Genomic DNA, 24,514 nt, shown 5'->3' with positions numbered 1-24,514 from the left:
CACATTGTCTTAGCTTCATATAGATAACATATTTATTGAAAATCTGCTTCACCAACAACGGTGAAATCATGACCAAAAATTACAAAACATCATGGTAGTTGGCTTTATAAAAATAAACTGCAGGAGTACGCCTCACCGATTTGTACTGGTCTCTCTCGCCCCCTCCCTCCTTCAACGGTGTATGTTATACTCTTCAGCATAATACCATTCTAGAAAATTGCATTCCGTCCAAAAAAAATGCACTTGTTTTTCCTTAGCAGAGGCCCTTAAAGTGACTTTTCCCCCCGCCCTCCCCAACAATAAATATAGAAAATAGCCTCTAAACAAATAAATTTTAGTTTGGTCAGCTTAAAAAAAAAAGGTCCATTTTCCCCTCTTGGGATATGTAGTGACTAAGCAGCCATTTAAACAGTATTCAAGTCTTTGGTGGCTTCGGCTGCTTAAAGCTGCAGTTTTATGTACAGATGATCAACTGAGGTCCTTTTTTCTTTTCTCTCCAGAAACCAAAGACTATGAGATGATGTCAGGTGTGAATCACCAGTAAGATCAGTGCCGCATTCGCTGCACTTTCACTGGGAGCGATGGATCGCCCGGCAGAGCAACTGGTCAAAGGAGGTCAATCTTTGGCACACGAGAGCTTTCAAACAGAAGGCGTCTTTGGTGGATGAACCTGTTGCATAAGCTGCGGTCGCTTCACTCGTGGTTTCCGTCTCTTTGGCCTGCTCTTCGCTTTGTTGATCTGCACCACAAAGAACGCCAGAACCACCATGGCACCAAGAAAAGCAAAGACCGGAATAGTCTGTCCCACATCCTGGTTGTACCGGCCTGGCATTATACCTAGAAAGGCAAAGAGGTGTGGAAGCGACTAGCGACCGCATGAGCTACGAGTCTTCGCAGTATTAACGCTACCGACCCAAACGATCTGACAGTAACTCTTGTTCAAAGACGAAACAGCTATTAATCGGATTACATTTCAGACAAGAAGATTAACAACTGCAGACCGATTACTGAAAATAAGACAGGATGCTAACGTTACAGAAAAGCACGAGTATTTCCACCTTGGCCTATCCGGGCACATAAGAGTGTAACCCAGATTTCCCCTGCAACAACAATCTCCTGTTCCGCATCAGAAGGGCCATGCAAACGCTTGACCACAAATTCACCACTAAGCAATTTCTATAAATCACACCAAATCCTGATGCCACGAGGGAAGTGACTTTGTGCTTGCTCCAGAGGCTGTGCGCGCACACGGTGAGGATGAGCTGTAGAACCAAACCCTTCGGTTTGACAGGCATCTTTTGGTCTAGCAGCTCAGACTGCGAAAAGGAGCATGCATGAGGCTTTTGAGCTGCTTCCAGCTGGGCCTGTAGTGCCAAGCGAGTACAGGAGAGCAGCCCGCCATTAGACTGAAAGCCGTTTCAAGTGCTCTACATCATTTGTAGTGTAACACCTTGCCCAAAGCACCATTCAAACTCTTCTGGACTCCGCTTTTGTGCACTCACACAAGGAATTTTAACTCGCAGGAGGTACCTAGCCACAGCTCCCAAGGAGAGGGACTGCTGCTGACACCCGTCGGTCTGAACAGCACCAAAATAAATCTCAATTACCCAAAAAACACCCACCAAAATCTTCCTCCCAGTATGACACGCATGTTTTCTTCTAAATAAACTATTCATGTGCAAAAATATTTCTCTCGGGCTTTTACAACACAGCCATACTATTATTTGCACGTTTTTCACAACTGAAAATAAACACATGGCCTCTTTTCCCCCTGCGCTGTGTTTGTTGCTTTTTCAAAGCTTATACAAAAAGCAAAGCAAAACAGCAACTTTCACTTTTTTCAATATTTACCTCCAGGAATGTCCCATGCTCCACTTTCTCCAGGGGACAATGGTCTCACTTGGGGTCGGTTCTGTCGAAAGCTGGGCAGAGCCACTTTATCAAGGTCAATTGACAGTAACTTCTGATGTTTCCAAAGGTTGCTAGAAGAAATTTAAAGACAGAGGTGTCTGCCCGCTTACTTCAGCAGCGCAAGGAATTTTGTAGAAAGATACAGAGAAAGTGACAGCTGGAACCTACAAATAACTCACTAGTTTGGACCCAAATGATAATCCGATCTGTTCTTTAGGTTCTGCAGTTTGCAGGCCTCTGAAATTAAATTCAGGCGCCACAGGGACACACTTAGATTGGCAACTACTAACAACTCTCTTTTTTGCACACAGAGTACCAAAAGTTACCATTAGCAGCTCGGCAGACAAGTATGGGCTACACGCAGACACATTTTCCTTCAAGTGACTGGCAAATGATACACCAGAGGCAGAGTTAGGCAAGCTGTCCAAGAAGCTGCTTCAGAAAACTATTTCAAAGGCACACGGTGACGACGGATTTAAGCAAGACCATTCACTCTAACTTGGGATCACTCAATCACAACAGTGAACTGACTTGTGAAGCTATTTTTAAAATCCCACAGTTTCAGTGTAGCTGTAAGGTGAGTCAGAATTATTCACTGAAGAGCCATTAATCGTTATTTCCTCTTTGCAATCTGGCATTTCTCTCGGAAAGGCATTCCAGCTGTCCCTTTCCAAAACAGATGGAACAGATAAGTTTTCAGTTGAACTCAAAAGCAAGACTTCTCGTACAACTATAATGAAGATATACACTAACCTGGGGGCAGTTTCGTTCAAAGGCTGTGGTTTGGCCCAGGACAGGTGAGGACAAGCAGGAAGGGACCGGGGTTTAGGGTCTCCCAAGTGAGCCTCGAGCACCTTTGAGTATCGATGCAAATGGTTACCTGCAACTCACAGCAGAGACAGACTGGGTTACCAAAAGACTGGTAGGATACGAGTCACCGACATTTGCCTCCGGCTAAACAGAGCTGCTGTAAAACCTGGAGCTCTCTAGAGTAAAGGCGACTTGTAGCTAAATCTCGGTTCAAATTAACCAAAGGGTACCTTACAAAACAGTAAGACTGTGCTCCTACAATGATCCAAGTTTTGCTGGCAGCACGTGAGACAAGACTGAACGCTTTATACACTCTCCATAGCTAGTAACTAGAATGCTCCCTAGAGAACTAGGCATCTGAAAATTCCTACTCTATGAACAGAACATTTTCCTTAGTCATCCCAACTGTAACATGACAAATGCCTACAGTAAGTGCTCTCTTCTAGTAAAAAAACATGTTGTAGAGCTCAGACCAAACTAACCTTACTGGCATATAACTCAAGGGGTCTGCCTGAGTCTTCCTCAATCCCACCCTAAAATTCCCTCAGTTGCAGGCTCTGCTTGGAAATTAAGGCTCTCACCTTCCATCCGCTCGGGGAGAGAGTAGCCTGCTCCTGACGGCGGCCGCTGTCTGTTTTCGGAATGGCTGAGACTTGGTGGTGTCACCCCGTAGGAAGTGTACTGCAGGAGGGAATCCAGGAGCCAAAAGCAATCTGTGGATTTCATAGCCCCAAAACAAGACATACATTATTGCATACGCACAAGATATGCACATTTAAAATGGCTTATCTTTCTGTTAAGAAGGCTGTAATGACATTTAGACATGCCATCAGTTTTTCTGGCTCTTGTTTTTCTCTTTCTGAAGTTCTAGGCCCAATTTCAGAAGGATTCAACTTTCAACACACTCCCCACATCCACACCCCAATACACAAACACAAAAATAATCCCTTCAGTTTCAAGGTATCTTCTCTTGTGTACCAAATCAGGCTCTTTTGGGGAGCAGGACAGCAGGAACAGGTCTCAAATATGAGAATTCCAGGTTGTGCAAGGCCATCCAAGTCCCTGCAAAAATTACGAGGTTTTTTGGTGTTGAAATAGGAAGCTCAGAGCTTCTGATACCATTTTAAAGAGGGAAACAGAGAACTAACTATTTTTTTTGAAAGGATAAAGTACCTTGCAAAGAAAAGTAAGAACAAGGTGGTGTATTCAGTTGAAAGCTATGACTCATTTGCTTTCCCAAGCTTAAAAAAAATAAATAAACAAATGAAGGGGAAAGGTTCCGGCTACGTCCCAGCTAAAGCAAAAGCAGTACCTACGGCAGCTGTGGTACAGACCAGGCTGGGCACCAACGCCACAATATACTTGATCATGGTTTTCCTTTGCACTTCAACAGCGCATGAACCCTCATTTTGATTCTCTCCTGAATTACTACTACCTCAATCCAGAGCCACCCCTAAGAAACAAGGAGTCCAGGTAGTTAACATCACAATTCTCTAAAAATTCCATTTGCACGAGTAGGACAATGCCTTATCAGCTATTTCCACCACTCAGCAAACTATTTTTCTCAGAACTTCTCCCCCCAGGAACAGTTGGCGGGGAATGGGAATTAATCCTCATAATCCTGGTGTCCCTTAAACTCCCACCTTTGATATTTAAAGAGGTCAATCAGATTTTAAGGATTTATATTCACAAATGTTAGGAATTTACCTCAGTTAAAGCCACTGATGTCTCTGCAGGAGACATAGCTCCTGGTTCACAACTTAAAAGCTAATTTTAAAGGATTTCTTTAGAGCCTTCCACTTTTTCTTGCTTCACAGGTCACACTGAATTTAACAGCATTAGGGAGGTCACAAAGCACCATTTTCTATTACTTAATTTAAGGCTACATATCTTCTCTTATGCTACGTGCTTTCAATAACCTACAGCGCATAAGGCACCGATACGGTGGTGTGACGGGAACTCACTGGAAGCCACTCAAAGACAGATAAGTAGAAACTGCAGAACTTTCAATGAAAAAGAAAATGTTTGGGAGAAAAAGAAATGAGCTACAGACAGAGAGCTCCCTTAGGCAGTAAGTTTCTTTAAACTTAAAGAAATTAGACAAGGGATGGATTACATAACCCAACATTTTAAAATGTCAGTGACAAAAACTTAAAACAATTATAAATATACTTTTCATCACAAAAAGAAAATTCAGGTTGAACACCACATTCAGTGGAAATGCAGAAAAAGACCTCACATATTGCATTATCTTCGGCTTCTCGAGCCACAGATCTACCAGCTTGTGCTTTACATGTCATGAGAAACCCAATCAACCTCTTCAAAATTTTAAAAGTCAGATCAAAGTGCTGGAAAAAGGTTTTATAAGGATCAACCACATGGAGAGAACAGCTTCTCTGGGAGTCACAGAAACCATATGCGCACGCAACTCACACACTTGCCACCCAAAGTTGCAAACAAGCGCTTTGAAAACCCAAACAGGAATTCCTACTTTCTGACAAAATTACACCAGCTGGTCTGTGTCAAAGTAGAATAACCTGAAAATAGTAATGCACAACTGAAATGTTGAACATTACCATACATCCTCCCAGGAAACACTGCTGATGCGCAAACTCAAAAGGTAAAATCCATTCTACTACATAAACATTCTGAATATGCAACTGGGGAAAAAGTGAAGGGGTCCCCTAATGGCCCCTTCCCAACTGCAAATCAAGCATGTGTAACAGCATTGCTTTCTGGAAACAAAACCACCCCAAAGCAGCAAAAAACCCCACCCCAAAACCAGCCCCCAAAGCTTGTGGAACAGAAAAACAGCCAAGTAGCCTATGCGGGGGGCAGGGGGAATGCTCTCATCTATCAGGGGGCTATTTAATGTGGGGTGCTCTTTTGTTGTAATGGCACATTGCAGCGTTTTCAGTAGAGCTCTGCAGAACTGAGATTAATCCCCAGTTTGGAATATTTAGAGATTCCCTAGAAAACAGCTGTAAAAGCCCCACTGGACAGCTGTCAGCTTAAGACAGTAACTTTTCCTGCGTGTTGAAGCTTACAGACCTTTCTGTCGATGGCTGTCATCCAAGCAATTCGAGTCACCGTACAAAACAATTCTGCCACCACCTTCGGAAGGAACTTGGTAAAGTCCCAAAATAGGGACATTTTCAATTACAGCAGTCTCCTGTTTTAAAACTTCAAGACCTAAAGCAAAGCACAAATAAATTTCACAGCCCGCAGAGCATCAACATCAGTTTCCCTGTAAGTCAACACAGCCTACACTGCAAACTTACAAATGCAGTTATGCCACTCTTTCATGTAACATATTTATGCAAAATATTTTCAAAAACCCTGTGATGTTACAATGAAACTGGCTCCAAGACCCTGACTGTGAAATTTCCTACGGATAACTAATGTTTTAATTTCTTTGGTGGAGAAGCAGAAAAAGACCTCACAAGCTGGATTATCTTCAATATTGTCAAACAAAAAATCCTAATATTTTCAGCAACAGGTTTAAAATCAAAATGATCTGCCTTACAAATTGCTTTATGTTGTTTTAGTCCTTCTGCAGAAATCTACAGGACACAGTAACCTAAAAATGAGCCATGACAATGCACACTGCTCTTCCCCAACTTACTTTGCTGCCATGCCTACCTATTCCTACAAGAAAATTGGCTATGGAACCTACAAAAGAGAATAGAGACATTCCATGAAATACCACATCTGTCTCTCCGTAAGCAGCAGTTCCAATACAAAGGCTTTGATTTAACCCATTTAAAGCAGCCATTCAGGGGAAGCCCATTTTAAAGACTGCTGGGCTTGCATCTCTCTGCAACTCTGCAGTTACTAGTTACCCTTGTGCTTTGTCTGTTCAGCTTTCAGTTCAACAACAAAGAAAAGGTCTGTTTAGCAAGGATACCTAAGCCAAAAAAGAAAAAAAAAAAAAAAAAGAAACTCAAGTGAGTTTTCCCACTTTCCCCCCCCTCCCCGCCCTCCCCAACTTGAACCTTTGGCAAATTTTACTCCCTCCTCACCGCAGCCGCTCCTTGAACTGGCAGGTAGACCCAGTTTTCATTACGTCCAGCCCTGCCACGTCTCAGAGATCGGCTTCTCAGCCTTTTCTGGAACACTTATACCAATATTGTAAAGAGCAATTTTTGAAGGAGTATAATTCAAAAGCCTGCCTCCAAAAGCACTGCAAGCATCTGAGTAATAAACCGGCAACCTAAAAGACGTGTTCGCAAGATATTTACAATTTTAACCGAGATAATCGATGAACAGAAAAGATGAAAAAAAGCACAGGAACCTTCCCAGTGTGGATGGGTACATGCAGCAAAACCCAGAGGACACCTGGCTATAAACCTGCCGTTTGTACCTTACGAATCCATCCAATCATTTTATCCCCTGTGAACTGAAAGCTCCGATAGGCAGCAGGAGCGAAAACACCCCAGTTCCTGAAGGAACTAAAATGAATTCTGCAGAAAGCTGGTTTTAGGTTAAAGGTTTCCCACCTCTAACATTCATTTCAAAAAACAAAATAAGACAAACTTCAAATTCAGTATTTAGTCTCCTTTACTTTAGACACTGCCTTCAGAAAGTAAAAGCAAAACAGAAGCGCTCTTTTGCTTCATGACTGCAACGAAAAGGACCCACCAGAGAAGGCAGGTCTAGCAGGCTACTTGTCAAATTGACACTCACTCTCCCTCCCTCGCTCCCCCCCTGCCATGCAGATGTGTTTATATACGGCAAACACAATAAACGACTGCATATATACACTTGGATGTTGCTGTACTACACAAAAAGTGCACACAGAGCCACACTGCAGCTGCCTGTTAGGCATCCAACGACATGTTCTAGGCAAAATGAAGAAATACCTACCCTGCCGATGCATTTTTCCCTCCATTGTTTTTACACCTTTAGACTTCGTAGCTTTCCTTGTGCACCAACTCCATAGTTCTCAAAACACAGAAAAAAGACAAGGAAGCACATACCTTGATCCTTGAAAGTGTGTGCAATGACAATGCCATCTTCTGGAAACTTTGCAATACTGCATCCCGATGCGTAATTCACTGAAAGACATACCAAAACTGCAGTTTAAAGACTAAAAATGACGTTCCCTCCCTTCCCACCATATTTCAGTGAGCTGTTAGAACAAGCATAGAAGAAAATATTCCCAAGAACACTGCTCTAAATTTGCGTATTTTGACCAATATGTGTATTCACAGAGAAGGCATTTCTAAGCACAGCTTTTGCAGGTTCACCTTTACATACTGCTTTCAAATCTTTCCATTTAGGAGACTGACATCATCTTTTTTAAACTGAAAAGCTTAATCAAACGCCATGAGAAATGCAGTATTTCACACTAACAATCATTTTTTATACTACAGAGAACCTGCCTCCTTCAATCAATGCTGGTGAGTATAGAGAGACCTCAACGCTGGTGCCTTCTCTTTTCACATACACTTTCCAAATGAGCCAGTGAGAAGACAGAGATTTGGAAACAATGCTTGAAAACATCAAGTGACTTGATCAGATAAAAAGAAAGACCGGCTAGACCTAGAAAGTCAGAAAATGGTAAGGTGTCAGACCTGTGGCCTAACCACAAAGTTTGCACTTGAAACCAACCAAACATATTCATTTCAGGGGGAACAATTCAAAAGATTACAAGAACAGGAATTTACAAAACATTTCAGGATGTTGTGATGCATGTCTAAATCGAAATTTTGGAGGAAGAAAATCAATAGGGACGTCTTTCTTGGAAAATGCCAAATTTCCACATAATTGTAAAATTAAAACCAAAGGTTTCAACTTAGCAACTAATATTTATAGTCCAGACAAATACAGACACACCCCAACAATACTGTGCAAAGTATCAGCACCTGGAATGCAAGCCTCAACTGAGGACACGCATCACCTGATCTGAAATTTTTTCACATAGAGTCTACCAAGGAAGTAATCGTTTAAGCATGTTTATGAGACTCTTCTCACTGGATCTGAGTGGTTCCCTTGGTTCTCTCTCCATCTCATTCTCGCAGAAAACTATTTTCCAAACAACGCACTGTAGCCTGCGTCGGCAAGAGACTGCAGTACTCACTTTCGTGATTTGCCATAGTAAAATCGCCTTCGTACAGCCCATCACTAAAGGCCATATTCCAGACAGAAAGCAGATCATTGAGAGCTGGTATATTAGCACCTCCGGTATCAGGCATCCACCACTGTCTGTAAAAATTACAGCGTAACACAGTTCATTAGTACGCAGAATACACTCCTACAGTTTGTACAATGAAAAGTCAGGTGTCTTCCCCCATGCAGGCTTTTTCAAAGTCACTTAAATAATGAACAACATCTCAAAGCCCAAAGCCTTATTTAACTCCAGGGGCACGTGAGCAGCTGTCTCTCTGACACCAATGCTTCTGAGCAAAAGTTAAGCAATACTATTGTAAAGTTCTCGGTGCATTTCTGTTCCATGGAAAACTTTATTTGCTAGAAAGAAATTCAGTCTTACGCTCTTTCTTTGGCTAAGATGAGGCAAAAGCAACAGTCACCATAATCTGCTTCTCATTTTTCTAATGAAGCAAAACGTTACTTGCTCACAAACTGCAGAACAGATCTTTCTAGCTGAACAGTAACACAAAACAGGCTGACAATGACAGTAATTATGAGGGTGTCTATCACCATGGGTGATATTGGTGTATTTTCTCTTTATATGATAGTATCAATAATAGGCGCATAACCTGGCGATACTGTTTGCAATGCACATTTTCTTTCTATTCTGCTCCTTGAAAGTGAAAACAGATCCATTTTTCTTTGATTGTCAGTCTCCAGCTTCTTACTTCTTTTCATTGTAAATGTTTTTCTTGGCTTTAAAAGAAGAATACATTACCAAGGGGGCCTTCGCAATCATGATAAAATAAGCAGGTATTCTCCTTAAGCTGCTGCTTAAGGTCAATTTTGCTCTTCAGGTAGTCCCATCTCACAGGTATCATGCAAGTGCTGGAGTACAGCGTATCACATTTGGTATTTTTAGGGTAATATGTGCATAAAATCGCAATTCTATGGCATTTTATTTCCCAAAGAACTGACACAAATCAATACCTTGTGTTTTCATCATAAAACTTGACTTTTCTCATCACGGATGTGTTATACCAGTCACTAAACACTATAAGTGAAAGTCCATTATCAACATCCCTCCTCAGCTTGGTGATCTCTTCAGGAAAATACTCTTCTTCACTGTCCACCATCAGTAAAGTCCCTGTGCGTAAAACCAAAAACAAGAGTTCACACCAGGCTGGTCACAGTAATGTTATAGCTGTTCACACAACCCACGGCAAAAGTCAACACAAGCGCTCATTTTGCACCACACCTGGTCCATGTGCCCTGCTCTGGCAGCTCACCTAAAGAAGTCACATTTAAGGATGGGAAATATAAGACAATTCAGTTTACAAGTATATCCAAAAATTAGTCTGGCAGCATAATATGCTTTTTAAGGGTGTTACTTACAACTCGTGCTTGTATAGTCTCATGAACTGAATGCCCCCATATGTCAGGTATATATTTTGCAGTTTGGTCTCACCCAAATGCTCCATAAACTGAGCCAAACTGCGGCAGAAGAGGACAACCAGGAGATTCACCGCTGATCCAAATGAAAGTGCGCATGTAGATGCACCCTAGTGAGAAGGTGTTTCACTGCTCCAATTTTAACCCCACTCGCGACTGCAGATTTGCAGCCAGGTAGACAACAATTATTCTGAAACTTGGCTTGATTTGGATCTTGAAAATCACAGCTGCATTTTAGTAGACCTGACTAAAGTGCCATTGCCACTTTCATATAACCCTCTCCCACTGCTGTCAACAAGCAAGCTCAACTTTCTCTACATCACTGAAAAACACAACCAGAAAAATAACTTTTATTCCCTGAAAATACGTTTATGCTGTTAGATTGGTTCTAAATATCAAGTCATTTTGCTTCTTCACTTTCTGACTGCCCAAAGAGGTGGTGGAATTTCCATCCTCAGAGACAACGCAAATCTCGACAGGACAACACCCTGAGCAATCTGATCAAGCACTGATGCTCGCCCCGCGTCTCACAGTCTCTTGTAATGAGGCCACTTCTACAAGTCCAGGCAGTCTGCATTTGGAAAGCCTTCTGATAAAGATCCTGTAGAAACCATGTTAATGACATGGACGATGGGACAGCGCACCCTCACCAAGTCTGCAGACAATACAAGCTAGAGAGAAGTGGTAGACGGACCACAGATCACTGCATTTTCCCACTCACTTCTTCACGTTGAGGAAATTCTGAAAGCCCAACAAACTACTAACGAAATGAGGTACAAGGTAATGGTGAATCAGAGGAGAGAGAAGCAGCCTAATGTTGCTCCCTATCAACTATAAAACTTGGTGGTCTCAGAAGAGAAACTATTTTGTTAATTTTTTAAAAGGGTTACCATTTCTGTATCTAGTCGCACATTCGGTGAACTCAAAAAATAATGGTGAGATATTTATTGAAGAATCAAGATAAACAAAAGATTACTACCAACAACCTTTCCAGAACTAGAAAGCTGTCAGGAGAATGCATCCTCACTTTGCAGTCCACTGAAGAACGTCGCAGCCCAAAAGAGAAGAGGGTCCGGTTGGAGCATGTCATGGTTAAATACATGGGGAAACTGGAGCTGAAAAGAGCATGGACTGCTTGGTTGTGCCCTGCCTGGAAAATCTATCAAATCTCCTTCCTGATGAATGTGAGGAAATAAGCCACATACTGCTTTGCTATCACATATGGCTGAATGAAATACTTTACCAGCTCTCTTATCTACCCACAAAAATCAATGTTTTAAAATGCCGCTGCTGAGGAAAAAAAAAAAAAAACCCACCAAAAACTAGAATGGACACTTTTGATTTTAGTCTGCTATTCACATCATGCTTCACTGTGACTGTGCCAAAATCTTTTGGCAAATACAGGTCTGCCTTTGTGGGACTGAATACAGAGGGTTTTCTAACCCACTCAGAGGTGGTCTTTCCCTCTCATTTTTTCATAATGAGGATAGAAAACTGCACTAATTCTGCTAGACTCCCAAGCAGTGACACTTCCCACAAGTAAATATCAGCATAGAAATAATAAATACACCCACTGTTATAATAGTATTTTTCTACTACCACAAGAATTTTCCTTTGCATCCCCACAAGTTTTGTTGTTCCAAAACCCAGGTAATTTTAGGAAGAAGTTAACAGTATGGAGAACAAGGCAATTAACTGGTGCTTACCATACTGACTTGCATCAAAACATGTAAACGGGGAACCAAGAACCTCAACAAAGTACCCCATGCTCCTTAGGTGCTGGTACATGTCCCTGAAGTTTGTGTGGATATGGTCACCATTCCTTAGGAAAAGAGAAAAGTGTTGAAGACAATTAAATCTGTCATGCAGAAATCTGATTTTAATCTTCTAATTATAGATTACTCCCTAGCTTCCTTTCTAAAAGGTCCATTTTTTTCAAATGATAACCTGCAGTTTTCCAAGCACGATCTCCTCTTTGCAAAATTCTTCACAAATTAACACTGGTTTCAAGTGCTACAGAGAAGTGTCAGTTATACAGTCAAAGCTAGAGATTGAGCATGTTTCTTACAAAGCACAATTCTACACCTTTGCATCGCACCATGGAGAAACGCTGCTGCATTAAAACCAGATGCTCCTCACAGGACTTCCTCTGCACAAAAGAGCCAGCAGGAGCAGTTTTAACTACTAACTGGAAGAAGCACACAGGACCGCGGTGTAAATAATTGCTGAAACTCAGCAGAGACTTCCTCCTCATTTGCTTATCTGCATGCTCCAAGCAGCTTTCCCAAAGCCTATGTCTTGGTCACTGACCCAATTAATCCTCACTTATACACTGGTGCAAGATTCTTCCTATGGATGGTTTCCCTCTCCATCTATGGAAGAAAACAGGTCAGCCCTGCTTCGAAGACAGTCTCCCTCAACAGACAAGGGGTTTCTTCTTGAGGATTCAGTCTTTCAAATTGCTCATGCTTTTTTGATCAGCGAATGCTGAAGCGGCTAATAACGTGTCCCCCTTAACTTCCCAGGAAAAATCAGAGCAGAAAAGAAAAACGCTACACTCTGAAAGCCAAACAAAAATCTCAGTGTCTTAAACGTGCATTTTAAAAGCCTTTTAATTTCATGGGAATAAAACCACAGAGCATTAAAAAAAAATCCTGCACCAAAAGCATGCAGAGTCCAAGTGCTTTTCATGGATTTCTTAGACAAGGTAATCCCATGCCACACTGAAAAAAGCAGAGCGCTCTGGCATTCAGTAAAATTATCCCATATCATTAACACACAGTCAAGAAACACTGATTTAATAGAACCTGAGATAAATACCAATCTAACGGATCATTCTTCATCCTCAAATTATCCCTGGGGAAGTATCCTGGTGGATAACGGAGATTATGATATTGATCCCAAAGGACTCGCTTACTACGAGGTGGAGTAGGAATAATCTTCACTTTTATTGGAAGCTTCACCGTTGAAGTCTGCTCTGCACCATTCTTAGACTGAAGGACAGAACAAAATACAGTGAAATCCCTTTTCCCCACAGGAATATTAATCAGTTAACTGTGGATTGTAAAAGACCAAAAAAACGGAGGTATCAAATCTACTTTTAGTCACCAGTACCAGCTCTGGAGACAGAGAGATGACTTTTGCCTTAAATCACCATAGTATTTTTTAGTAGTATTTATATTTATGCTCAGAATGTAAAATACTTAAAATATTTTACAACTGTGACTTGGTTCAACCATTTAAAACCTTAAGAACTTCTCAGGAACAATTAAGCATGGTTCTAGAAGAAATATACTTAAGTTATCTCTTTTTCAAAACATGTTACTTAGAATTCACAATAAACAAATGAAATTATGAAGTTTGTCTCAATGAGAGGTTTTCTGATTCTAAAGCATATCCAATTCCCAGGTTAATCCTGCTGTCAACTATAAAGATTATTATTTGTACTCTTCAATTTCCTGACCCCAATCTAATTTACGCTTCAAATGGTGGGACGAGGGCAACCCCTTAAAAAGAAGGTAGTTGCCTATCGGGAAGCAGTTTTAATAATAATTATCACAGAAAAACCAAAACGCACGGAACTTACTTCATTTTCTGCAGGGGATGATACTGTGATCATAACATGACCTTGAGCAATGCCTTCCCAAGATGCTGCTTTCTTTGCTACGGAGATGGAAATGGCTAAGTATCCAGACCAAGGCCACAAAACAGGGGAATAGGAGAAAGCCACTTCGATATTATCCCCATTTTGGGGGAGATAGGGTTGCCAGTCTGGCTGTGAAAGGAAGAATACAGAACACTGGTAAGACAGTATTTGCAGTCACAATATTTTTGCACACATAGCCCTCTTCCTCTGCACAAAGAAATAACAAATCTTAGCTTTTCTGAAATTATGTCACATTTAAAAATGTCCACAAAGCCCAAAAGGTTGGTGTTGTGTCGGTGAATCAACTTAATCCTTAATCCTGACAGCATTAACGATCTGACTACAGGCTTTTCAGAGGCAGGACTCTCTAAGACACCACATGAACAGCATGCTGCCTAAGTGCACCCGTTTTAGCATTTTACAGTCCTGTGCATGAATTTATTGGGAAGAACACAAAATTTCCTTTTGGTAACAAAAAGAGCTATTGCTATAACAGACACAGGCAAATTACATCAGCTGTGTCTGAGTACTGCCATAAGCTAATGATGTTGGATAAGAGCTTCAATACCCTTTAATGTAAGCTTAAATCTAAAACAGACCTCAGGATTCACACTAAAATGTTGAAATTAAGCTCATTTACACTGAATAGAGTTTTGGGATAGGTGCCTTATTTAACTTTATAATTTCCCAAATCTGTTCTACGTTTAAACTTACTTAAAGCTTCATGAAAAAAAAAAATCATTAAAAACCTCCCTAGTCAACCAACATGCTCAACATCACCGGTGTAGAAGAACAGGTTTTGCAGCAGACCTTGGTAAGTCAACACATTCAGGTCATTCTGACCCATGGAAGAGGCATGATTTATAATGTCCGGATCCTTTATCGAGACTGCTTATGCTCCAGACCAAAAAAAAAAAAACATAAGGAAAGGCCATCCAGAAGATTTTAACTGCTATCAGAGAATACAAAGAAATCTCTAAGTACCTGTCAGTCCAAACTGGTTTTACAAAGGTAAAACGCTACACGCCCCTGAAACCAATGCATTGCTTGAAAACTTGTTGACAGTTCACGTTGACAAACCTTACTAATCTGGGCGCGTCCTTTAAAATCAAACATTGTGCATCTCTTGCTCTCAGCAGTTAAGAAATTTGATTTGTTCTATGAAATTTATAGCTAAAATAATATTTTCTGGGAAGCTTTTAGCAACATTAATAGTCAGGACATGGAACAATGTCCAGTCTTACCTTGTCTACTATTCTCCCAGTGACTCCCATTCCATTAAGAATAGTAACATTAACAATAGTTGGCATCCCTCCATAGTATATGGGCTGAGAACAATAGGGCCACATGTAAGGACACTCTGTCAAGTCAATATAGCTTGGGCTCAAACTACAGCAGGATGGAGGAGGTAAAATTAAAAAAAAAAAAAAAAAATCAATAAACAAAAGAACATGCCACCATACATAACTATGAAAAAATTACAGATAAAACATGCCAGTCCTAATTACTCCATCAAGCTCTCACCTCGCTTCCCAAATCTGCCCCAAAATCTTTTTCCCTCCCTCTCTTTTTTTTTTAAGCTTCGTGAAAAGATTTTCACAAAATAAAAGAAACTTTTCGTCATAGTGAGAACGTTCTTATTCTGGAAAGTTAAAGTTCAAGTACTTTTCCATTGTGTTCTAGGTTACATTATTCATAACATCTGAGGCTAAAAGAGAAATTAAATTTAGCTCTCACAGCTACTTCACCCCCTACACTGCTATAACTTACACAGAAAATACATTGAATTTTCATCCACTCTTGTCAAAATTCGTGCTTCACGATTACATAAAATCTGTGCAAGACCTCTTTGTTGCATAAGCACAGATTGCTCAACTGAGTTGCACATGCATCACCTGCTCTCTTACAAGAAATAGAGCAGATTATAGTGTATCATTGATTAATTAAGGATTAAAATTAACCTGGCCTGCGGTTTATAGCTGTTGAGGATCTGATAAGCTCTCAGAAGATCCAACTTGCCATGTCCTTGTTCAAACATGTTGACTCCAGGAAGTCTACGTGCTGACGCGATAAGCGCCTGCTTCATACTGGCTGGATTCACCATTTCACGCTTCTGAACTGTGCTGAAATAGGAAGCAACACATCACATTTGGTGGTCTTTATTCCAGTTTCTAGCTAGTGCTGTAGAATGGTAAACTCTGCCGTAACAGTCATTTGATTTAAAGAAAATGCAATCAAAACCACAGTTGTTGTGAGTAAGATCTACAGTTCACATTTGTCTATTATTACTTGATTTCTCACTGCAACAGCTGAAGAAGAGTGACAAGTTTCTGACACATTTCTCTTAAAAACTAATATTACATGAATTTTTCTCCTTACAATGTGCTCCATGACTAGCACTCATTACAATCAGGGTAGTATTTTTATATACTAAATAAAATATTCTGAAAATCAAAGCCTCTGTAACTGGAAACTTGCTGGTATCTTTTGCAACATGACTTTTCTGGGGGGAAAAAAACAGCTTTGTTCGAAGAAAAACAGATCGTTTTACAGAGCAAATACGATGATGACTTTGAATTTTCGGCATAAATGTTTTTCAAATAAAAGTTCGTCTCATGCTTATGTAGTAGCAATGAGAAACACAAAGTACAGACTTGCAACTTCCTTCTAAGTTCTTCAGTGTGCAACAGATGACTTATGCAAGCGGATAACAGCCATAAAACCCTAAATCCTATAAAATTTATAAGTACTTAGATAATTACCTGCTACAGGTGCCTACTTTGAGCAGCTGCTCAAAGACCAGGACACTCTTCTACAACACAACCAACAAGCTCAGCAATTCAAAATGATTTAAAAATGTGACAGAATTACTTCATAGTACTCTTCTGCTTAGTTACATTTTCAAAGACATAACTACCACTCAAAACAGTTCTGAAGTTTTTCCCAGGAAACTTGGAGCTAGTCAGGCAAGGTAATGTCTCAGGCGGAAGAACCGTGATTTTATCCTCCAAGTTTGTTTTCCTACATCTAAACACAATTTAGGTTTATTTGGTGGGTTCCTTTATAGGGCCTTTTATGACCCTCCTGCATCAGTATCTTTATTAGAGATTCTTATTTAAGACTTACCTCACTAACAAAGTAACAGCACCCGCCACCACAGGAGATGCTACACTTGTCCCAGAGAGAGAGCGGCATCCACCTTTCATACCAGAACCTCTCACTCCAGAGCCGTAAGTAACAATATCAGGCTTCACTCTACCGTAACCTCCAGGCAGCTCCTGTGAAAGAAAACAGACAGATTATTGCTCTAATACATAATGAACACTGGTTGCTTCATCTGGGCATTTAAACTGACTGCAGATCATTCAGAAGTAAGATTATCAACTAAATTAGGCAAGGTTCAGCATCACGGAATAGCAAGTAACACCTGAAGAAGGACTCAAGCTGTTTATGACTAGTTCTCAATGTTTCAACATTAACATTACTGCTGATTACTTTAGTACCTATGCTAAGCATGAAACCACTGACAAAATGGTAACCATACCGCTACCTGGCTAATGAATGAGATGCAGCACGAACAGAAAGATAGAACAGTCCCCTTAATCAAGATCACAATGCAATCTCCTCTGAAATCACGTGTGCAGTACCTGTCACTTCAGTTCAACAGGCAAATAAGTGCAATGTTACATGTAGCATCTGGAAACCCTAGGATTTTTAAACTAAAGGACAAGAGCAGGCTTTCGTTTTTGCATATTTAACCACACAGGCAAGTCCTCACCGTAAACCAAAAGGTACTGTACATTTTACAAATACATCAAGAATGTCAACAGTCGTCAAGATTAATAATGAGAAACCCTGCAAAGAATATTAAGCTTCTTGCTTAAAGACTTACAATCTCTTAACTCTTCTGATCTTTGATGAAATCTTTTATCACTGGTTACTCCAAAGCATACCATCTGCACAGGATTACCCCTTCAAAAAAGACTCCCTTGCCAAGGCCCTTATTTTGGCTGCAGGTATGGCTGGCCCTAGTCAAAGTATCTTACCCAAGTGGTCATTCCCCTAGATGAAAAGCGAGCTATGTTATCTTCAAAGTCAATGCCACCTACTCCAATCACATCCATTTGGTCAGCAGGGTTATTGAGAGTCCTAGAACAAGTTGGGAAGTAGGAAGACCAAAAAAACAGGACAGTCGTAAGTTTATCTTGATAATGGACATGCGGCCATCAGATTTTTGCCAGACACTCTTTTTAACCTCCACAGAAAAAAATCTGGTTCTACCCAATACATGTATACTTACCAGTGAGAGCAACTTTTCAGGCAGTTAGTAACTCAGCAACTAACCCAGTAACTATCAAACCATGTATCTTGAAGATAAAATGAAATCTATTTTTAAGCATTTATTTTAGAAATATACCACAAATCACTCTGGTTTGATCCCTTCTATATTCCTTAAGCCCAAGGTCAGTACCCAAAGATGTCTGCTCAAACTAACAGGGAAATGTCAGCTGGAAGTCCTGCCATTCTTCTTTTACGGACTTTCCACTGTTTCAATGAAAAATATTTAGCTAAGTACTTCACAAATTGCTGTACTACTACAGCAAGTGATAAAGACAGTGGAAAGAGGGAGTTTAAATCGAATCACTTTCTATAAATAGATTACAGCAAAAAGGAGGAGGCAAAACTTCCTGACCAAGCACAACTACTTCCAAAAACATATAACAACAACATAATTGCTTTTCTTTCAAGTGGTCATTGAAACTTACCCATACAAAGGGCCGTCATTGCCAATAGCAGAGACCATGATGACGTTGTTAGCTGTCAGTTCCCATACCTACAAAAAATAATGTACAATAAGGCTTTGCCACAAAAAAGAGACTTTTCTAACAAATGTACACTCCATGGGGCCTGACATAAGCCAACAATTAGTCCAGCCCCTCTCTCTTATTGAGACTTACGAAATACATCTCACTGGTATATTCAGTATTAAGTTCCAAGCTTTCTTAAGATTACGTGACCAACAACCCAGTCTCAACAGCAACACTGCTGATAATACAAGTTTAGGTTACACCAAAGGAAAAACTCCTGCCCATAACAAAGCACTCCAGATACTGAAGTCAAGTTATTCTGAAGCCCCCCCCGTAATACTCTGGGGAGAGTAGCGAAGTCACTGTCAAACTAAAACTCAATGCAGACTATCATAAAAAGAAGGAAGAATTTCTATGCCTCAAATCCCTTAATTACTCTTCACAAAGAAAGATTTTATCCTTTTTTAAAACATAAACTAATTCACTTAGTGCTTTTGAAGGACAGAAAAACAATTCAGGGAACCATGACATTTACGAAGACAAAAACTAATTGTGTCTTATCCTGAAACAAATCTCTTATCACATAGCTGAATCAACTACCTATACTTTTTACCTATTTGTTCTTAACAATTTGCTGCTAAATGCACACTATATGTATTTTTTCCATTAAATAAATTAACCATGAAAAAAAGTAAGCGTAGATTTCAGTTAAGCTTGTTCTATTAAGGGCCCACTTAGTTGCCGGCTTGGGAGTCACGCTTCCTAGCAGCACATACAGTAAAAGGACGTGCATCCATAGCTCTGTGAATATTTTGGCTGTGTGTGGGTTTTTTAAAATCCATTCCTTAAATATATTCCTAAAAGCCTGTATGCTGTACAAAATTTCTCTCGTGCAAATGAAACTCCACAGAACCTGTCAGCAGCTGTGGCAAGCAAGTAGCTCTGCAAGTCTAGCATTTGTGTGAGGGATATAAACGCCATGACCACTTTATTTCCTCGTACTAACCTTGTCAACAAATGGATGATCCATGAAGTCTGGCCCACCAATACTTAGATTCAACACATCTATCTTCTTTAAAATTGCATAATTGAAGGCATCCAGAAACCAAGATGTATATGAGACCTATGTAAGAAAGAGGGGTAAAAAGCTGTCATTGGAAAATCCAGCAACTCCATGACAATACAGACTTCAGACAGAGAGGAGAAAACAACACCAAAATAAACACAAAAGTGACAATGGTCTCCTAGTGTTTCTAGTGCTCAGTACATTTGAGTGATTGTTCCAAGACCACACAGATCAGACTTCTACACCTTATTTCTGAAAATACGCCAGATTTGGAAACTGTAAGATATCTTTTAGTAAGTCTCTTTCAGATAGAAACATGCATCCTTCTCACTTATCAAAGAAAATATGTTAACATTTACAAGTGCTTGCAATATTCCCACAGGAAAGGATTAACACAGCATTCATCTGGAAAGGCAAAAATTGAAACACATGTGAAATAAGTACCTGGTTATTGGTGAACACTCTAAAAATGTGCAGTTCTGCATTTGGAGCAAATCCCTGGCATTCTCTCATGCTGGCTATCACACCTGCTACAAAAGTCCCATGGCCTAAACCTATCACAGGGAGAAGGAAACATAATAAGAAGTTAGAAGACAAACTATTTCATTGTCCAGGATTGTACTGTTAAACACTGCCTATACCAAAAATCACATAAATCTAACAGACTTTACAACAACCCGCAAACACTGGATTCAGTCCTAGTCTTCTTGAATCCTATTTTGCTACTGGGTTCACTGGGGCCAGAATTTCCAGCACTGTCTAGCCAGACAACCAGCTGATGAAACTCAGAGTGATACACTCTCCAGTTTACCTGCTCCTGATTGCTACCGGCGAAATCAAGAGCCACACAAAGTGATCACGAGAGAAAGAGGTTATTTTGGAAAATGCACATAACAAGGCCAACGTATTTTTACATAAACTTCTTAAACGATTTTCATCCTGACTGCAATAACCGTATTTGCTAAGGATGAAAAATAAGAAAACACTTTTTTTTCCTCCCCTCAAAAAAAAAAAAAGCTTCAGCTTTATAGGACTGCGTGCATTGTATTTCTGTGCTCCAAATCTGCCTGTTCAGCAACCATCTGGGCAGAGAACTAATAGCAAGTTCTACAAAAAGCACGTGCTGCAATGCCAAGAATACTACACAGGATAAAACTACAGAGGTGCACACAAGACTGAGCAAGATATGCATACACCTTGAACTCTAAAGGGATTAAACTGCCAGCTCACTCACTGACTCAGAGTGTATGAAGTTAAAAATCTGTGAAAGCATATGGTCAGGGAAAGCTAGGGTCAACATGAAAACACACTGCAGAGAAAAGAAAAAGTTCTTTGGAACGTTGATGGGCATGAGTCAGCACAGTGTTTGTTGATGAAAACTATATAGATTATAAAAACTTTACAGGAAGGTGCCAAAACTCTGATTAGTTTAGGACTGCACAATAAAGAAGGAAAATGCTCTCCCTCATAAGTACAGAAATATGTATGCACTGTGAAACAGCAGAATACATAAGGAATAAGAACGAAACAGCTTTGCGGGGTTTGCTCTCACCTCCATCTACTTTCACAATGTATTTATGCCTGCATAATGTCTTCTGGCCCTGACTTTTTTCAAATGCTATGATGAAACGCCACTTATGATTCAAAGAAGACTTACACAACACCCTTCTGGAATCTTAATACTCTTGGTTGAATTTGGTATGTATACAAAGTGCTTGGGATGCTGCAAAATTAAGCTTAAAATCTCAAGATAGATATTTTCAACAGATGTTAGCACCACAGCAGCAACGACAGTTTTACAATGGGAAACAGAACGTGGCAGTGTCAGGAATAGTTGGATAATTGTGCACAGTAACTCACCGTCATCCAAGGTTCTCTCATTAGTCCAGTTTGTTCGCTCCTTTACGTTTTTGAAATGTGGATGTTTCTCACTCAGACCAGTGTCAAACACCGCTACTCTTACACCAGCACCTACAATAGAAACGGACCACTTTTTCTGATTCAGCTTGATAGCAAATCCATTCTACCAAGTCAAAGAAAACTTTTATGTTTAATGTAGCATGCAATTTACAAGCTCTGCCAGTTACAGATCTTAAAGAAAACATATTCCAATTCACAAATTCTACCACAGATCATAAATATGATCAACTTCTCTTAAGTACAGTACACAAATACACAGAAGAGCTCTCCATAGTATACAATGCATCTCAAAACAAAGTATTTCTCAATCTTTCCGGAACTGGCACCCAATGAGAGATTAACACATAGGAGCTAATTAGCCTTTCCTTACACTTCACTTGTTTTTTCAAAGAAGGTAATTGTTCTAAGCCAAGAGACAAAAGCATACCTGTGTAACCCATCTGCCAGAGGACGTCTGCCTGCAAGGTCTGAGCAACTTGGCGTGGGATAGCTCTCAGCAAACGCCTGCTCGAGTGTCGACCTGTTGCATGCCAAAAGCCAGAACCTAAAGAAAGACTTGCTCTTCTCAAGGGTCGAGACGACTGCCATTTTTGGGTCCACCTGGTTTCATTGCAGTGCAACATTGGATCAGCTACGCAGAATGAGGATGAAGAAAATACAGTATGAGGAAAACCACAAAAGATTAGCTTTTTATGCAAATACACACATCATATTGCTACAACAAAAATTTCAGATGAGTATCCATTTTCCCTGATCTAAATCAGTAAAAGCTTACGTTTTATCTACTAGAGATATAGTGGCTCACAGTCTCCGTTAACTGACTGCTGCAAAAGAAAGGTTTCTTTGTTGTAGTTGGAATTGTTCCAACGCTTTAGCAAAGGTATGACAAGACCCTAATAATTTTATAGGCAAAAGAACAGATTTTTGTAAATTAAATAAAACCTGTAAGGCACTTCTCATTTGTGTAACACTAAGCTGATGGTCCGAAATAAAGGCTGAGAAGACTTTTCCAAAGCAGATCTCATGCAACCACACAGAAAATTACTTACACTCTGAATATTTGAGCGATCGGAAGACCTTCCGCTGCGGTGTTACACGCTTGATGTTTGGATGATCTTCCAGTGTCAGTACTCCATCTTTCTGTTTCTCATTGATCTGAATAACTTCAAAATCACTAGGATAGTCACTGGCTGGGTTGTTGCGAGGTACAATCCTCCAGTTCTCAATATCACTACTTTTTAGTGCACTTGAAATAAATTTACTTCTAGCTTTAGCTGTGAAGTATCCATTAAAAGCCACAATATACTCTGGAACAAGAGCACAACTTATCAGAACTGATGTTTAAGCAGCTTACTTGTGCATTCACATCGCAAAGGTCCAAATATTTGTGTTTTAATTTATCCAGAACAGATAATCACAATTTAAATCACTTTTTTGTTGCTTTTAGAAATCTGCAATTTATTTCTGCGCTACATAATGCTTTTCTTTTTTTTTTTTTTCATCAGGAAATTTGCAAAATACGATAAAAACCTTTGAAAGGAAGGCAGAATTGTAAATATCATAGAAAGGTGAAAAGATGAGGGGGAGCAGGGGAGAGGTAACAGACTTACTGTTACATCCAGCAATCCAAACAACTGCTCGATATGCCAATTCAATATGCTTCTTGACACGTATGATTCAAAGACATCTAGCCTCTAGATGGTATTGAGGTTTAGTCCAAATTACTGACACCAAGTATGACATGCACAGAAGCTGGTCCCAACAGTTTAGTCCTTGATCTGGATTAGTGATTTGTGAGCGGACCTGAGCCCCAGCGCACACCGCCACATTCACCACAGTACGTCTTTGGCTAACAACGCGCAAAAATGGTTCCACGGACATCCTGCCTCTAAGCACCCAGGCACATACACAGATTCACTGCAGAAACATTACGGGTGCCTGAAGCAGCAAGTGGACACAGGGTCAAGGTGTCCTACTGCTATCCTTTGACATATCAGCAGTAATACCTGCCAGCTTTGCCTTTCATCTGCTCCCTTTGCAATTATCTTTGCAAGTTTTCCACGCATGCATTACTGCTTCCAAACTTTTTCTTGAACAAACAGACAGAGATTTACGGTCTTTCTCACACCTTCGAGGCCGACTTGTGGTTACATTTCATAAAAGAGCCTCAAATATACTACTGGCTGGGCTGAAACAAACAGCTACTAAACACACCAAAGTGACCACACTTGCCCACCTGAGCCTTCACACTCCATTCTTACTTTTAACATCCTCTTTACTCCCCTCTCTCTCGTTCTTTAAATCTTGTCTCCAGTTAAACCGAGAACCTTTGCAAAAAATCTGTTTCTCTTTTTGAATGTAGAGAATCTAGCAGATGATATGCTTCTACAGAAACTCTTTGAATGTCACAATGTCACAAACACCACAAATCAGTAACATACACTTGAACTTCATAGGGTTGGGGTTTTTTTACTGTTTAACTCTTTATTACCATGCTCCACGACTCTCGAAGTGAATTCCACTTTCAAAGTAAGGCGAGAACATCCAGGACATATGTGAGCCTCATGAGAGGAATTCCCTAGTCTGGTACCGAAGTGTTTTTTGCCACAGAGTAAAATAACAACCAGAACAAACCAGATGTTTGCAAACTTCATGGTCATAGAAGAAAATGGTTTCATTCCAAAAATTCCATATATTCAAATCACAATTTTCTTCCTTATAAACTAGTTCATTTTTGTTTCAGTAAACGTTGCTTTCACTGTGCTGATCAACTGGATATTCTTAAAGCTGTGTCCAAAATAAGTACAG

General features: G+C 40.2%; 1 protein-coding gene across 2 annotated transcripts; it reads right to left on the bottom strand.

Annotated features, from left to right (window-relative positions):
* Positions 1–4: 4 nt before the first annotated feature.
* On the bottom strand, positions 5–24,386 carry MBTPS1 (membrane bound transcription factor peptidase, site 1). 2 transcript variants are annotated; one of them, XM_054198128.1, is made up of 22 exons: positions 24,198–24,386; positions 22,756–23,013; positions 22,134–22,337; positions 21,647–21,757; positions 20,231–20,340; positions 19,727–19,843; positions 18,679–18,746; positions 17,959–18,061; positions 17,039–17,190; positions 15,874–16,035; positions 15,157–15,301; positions 13,853–14,041; positions 13,087–13,259; positions 11,973–12,088; positions 9,805–9,961; positions 8,804–8,928; positions 7,701–7,778; positions 5,773–5,913; positions 3,303–3,434; positions 2,665–2,791; positions 1,852–1,982; positions 5–837 (listed from the first exon to the last, which is right to left on the bottom strand). In XM_054198128.1, the coding sequence occupies exons 1-22, from the start codon at positions 24,382–24,384 to the stop codon at positions 641–643; spliced, it is 3,183 nt and encodes a 1,060-aa protein (XP_054054103.1). In that variant the 5' UTR covers positions 24,385–24,386; the 3' UTR covers positions 5–640. The 2 variants fall into 2 exon arrangements, with proteins under 2 accessions (XP_054054103.1, XP_054054104.1); XM_054198129.1 differs by having other exon boundaries at positions 2,665–2,797; positions 23,943–24,337.
* Positions 24,387–24,514: the final 128 nt, after the last annotated feature.

The sequence above is a fragment of the Rissa tridactyla genome, chromosome 4 (genome assembly GCF_028500815.1).
Source record: "Rissa tridactyla isolate bRisTri1 chromosome 4, bRisTri1.patW.cur.20221130, whole genome shotgun sequence".
Taxonomy (NCBI): domain Eukaryota; kingdom Metazoa; phylum Chordata; class Aves; order Charadriiformes; family Laridae; genus Rissa; species Rissa tridactyla.
Note: the sequence above shows the minus strand (reverse complement) of the source record. Positions and strands in the feature narration are given on the sequence as shown.

Bases quoted from the DNA above. Each gene is read 5' to 3' on its own strand.
- MBTPS1 (XM_054198128.1), bottom strand. From the start codon at position 24,384: ATGAAACCATTTTCTTCTATGACCATGAAGTTTGCAAACATCTGGTTT. The intron at 21,758-22,133 runs GTATGCTTTTGT...TTTCTATTGTAG, and splicing joins CTGGCAGATGGGTTACACAG to GTGCTGGTGTAAGAGTAGCG. The intron at 7,779-8,803 runs GTGAGTACTGCA...TATGTCTTTCAG, and splicing joins TACTATGGCAAATCACGAAA to TGAATTACGCATCGGGATGC.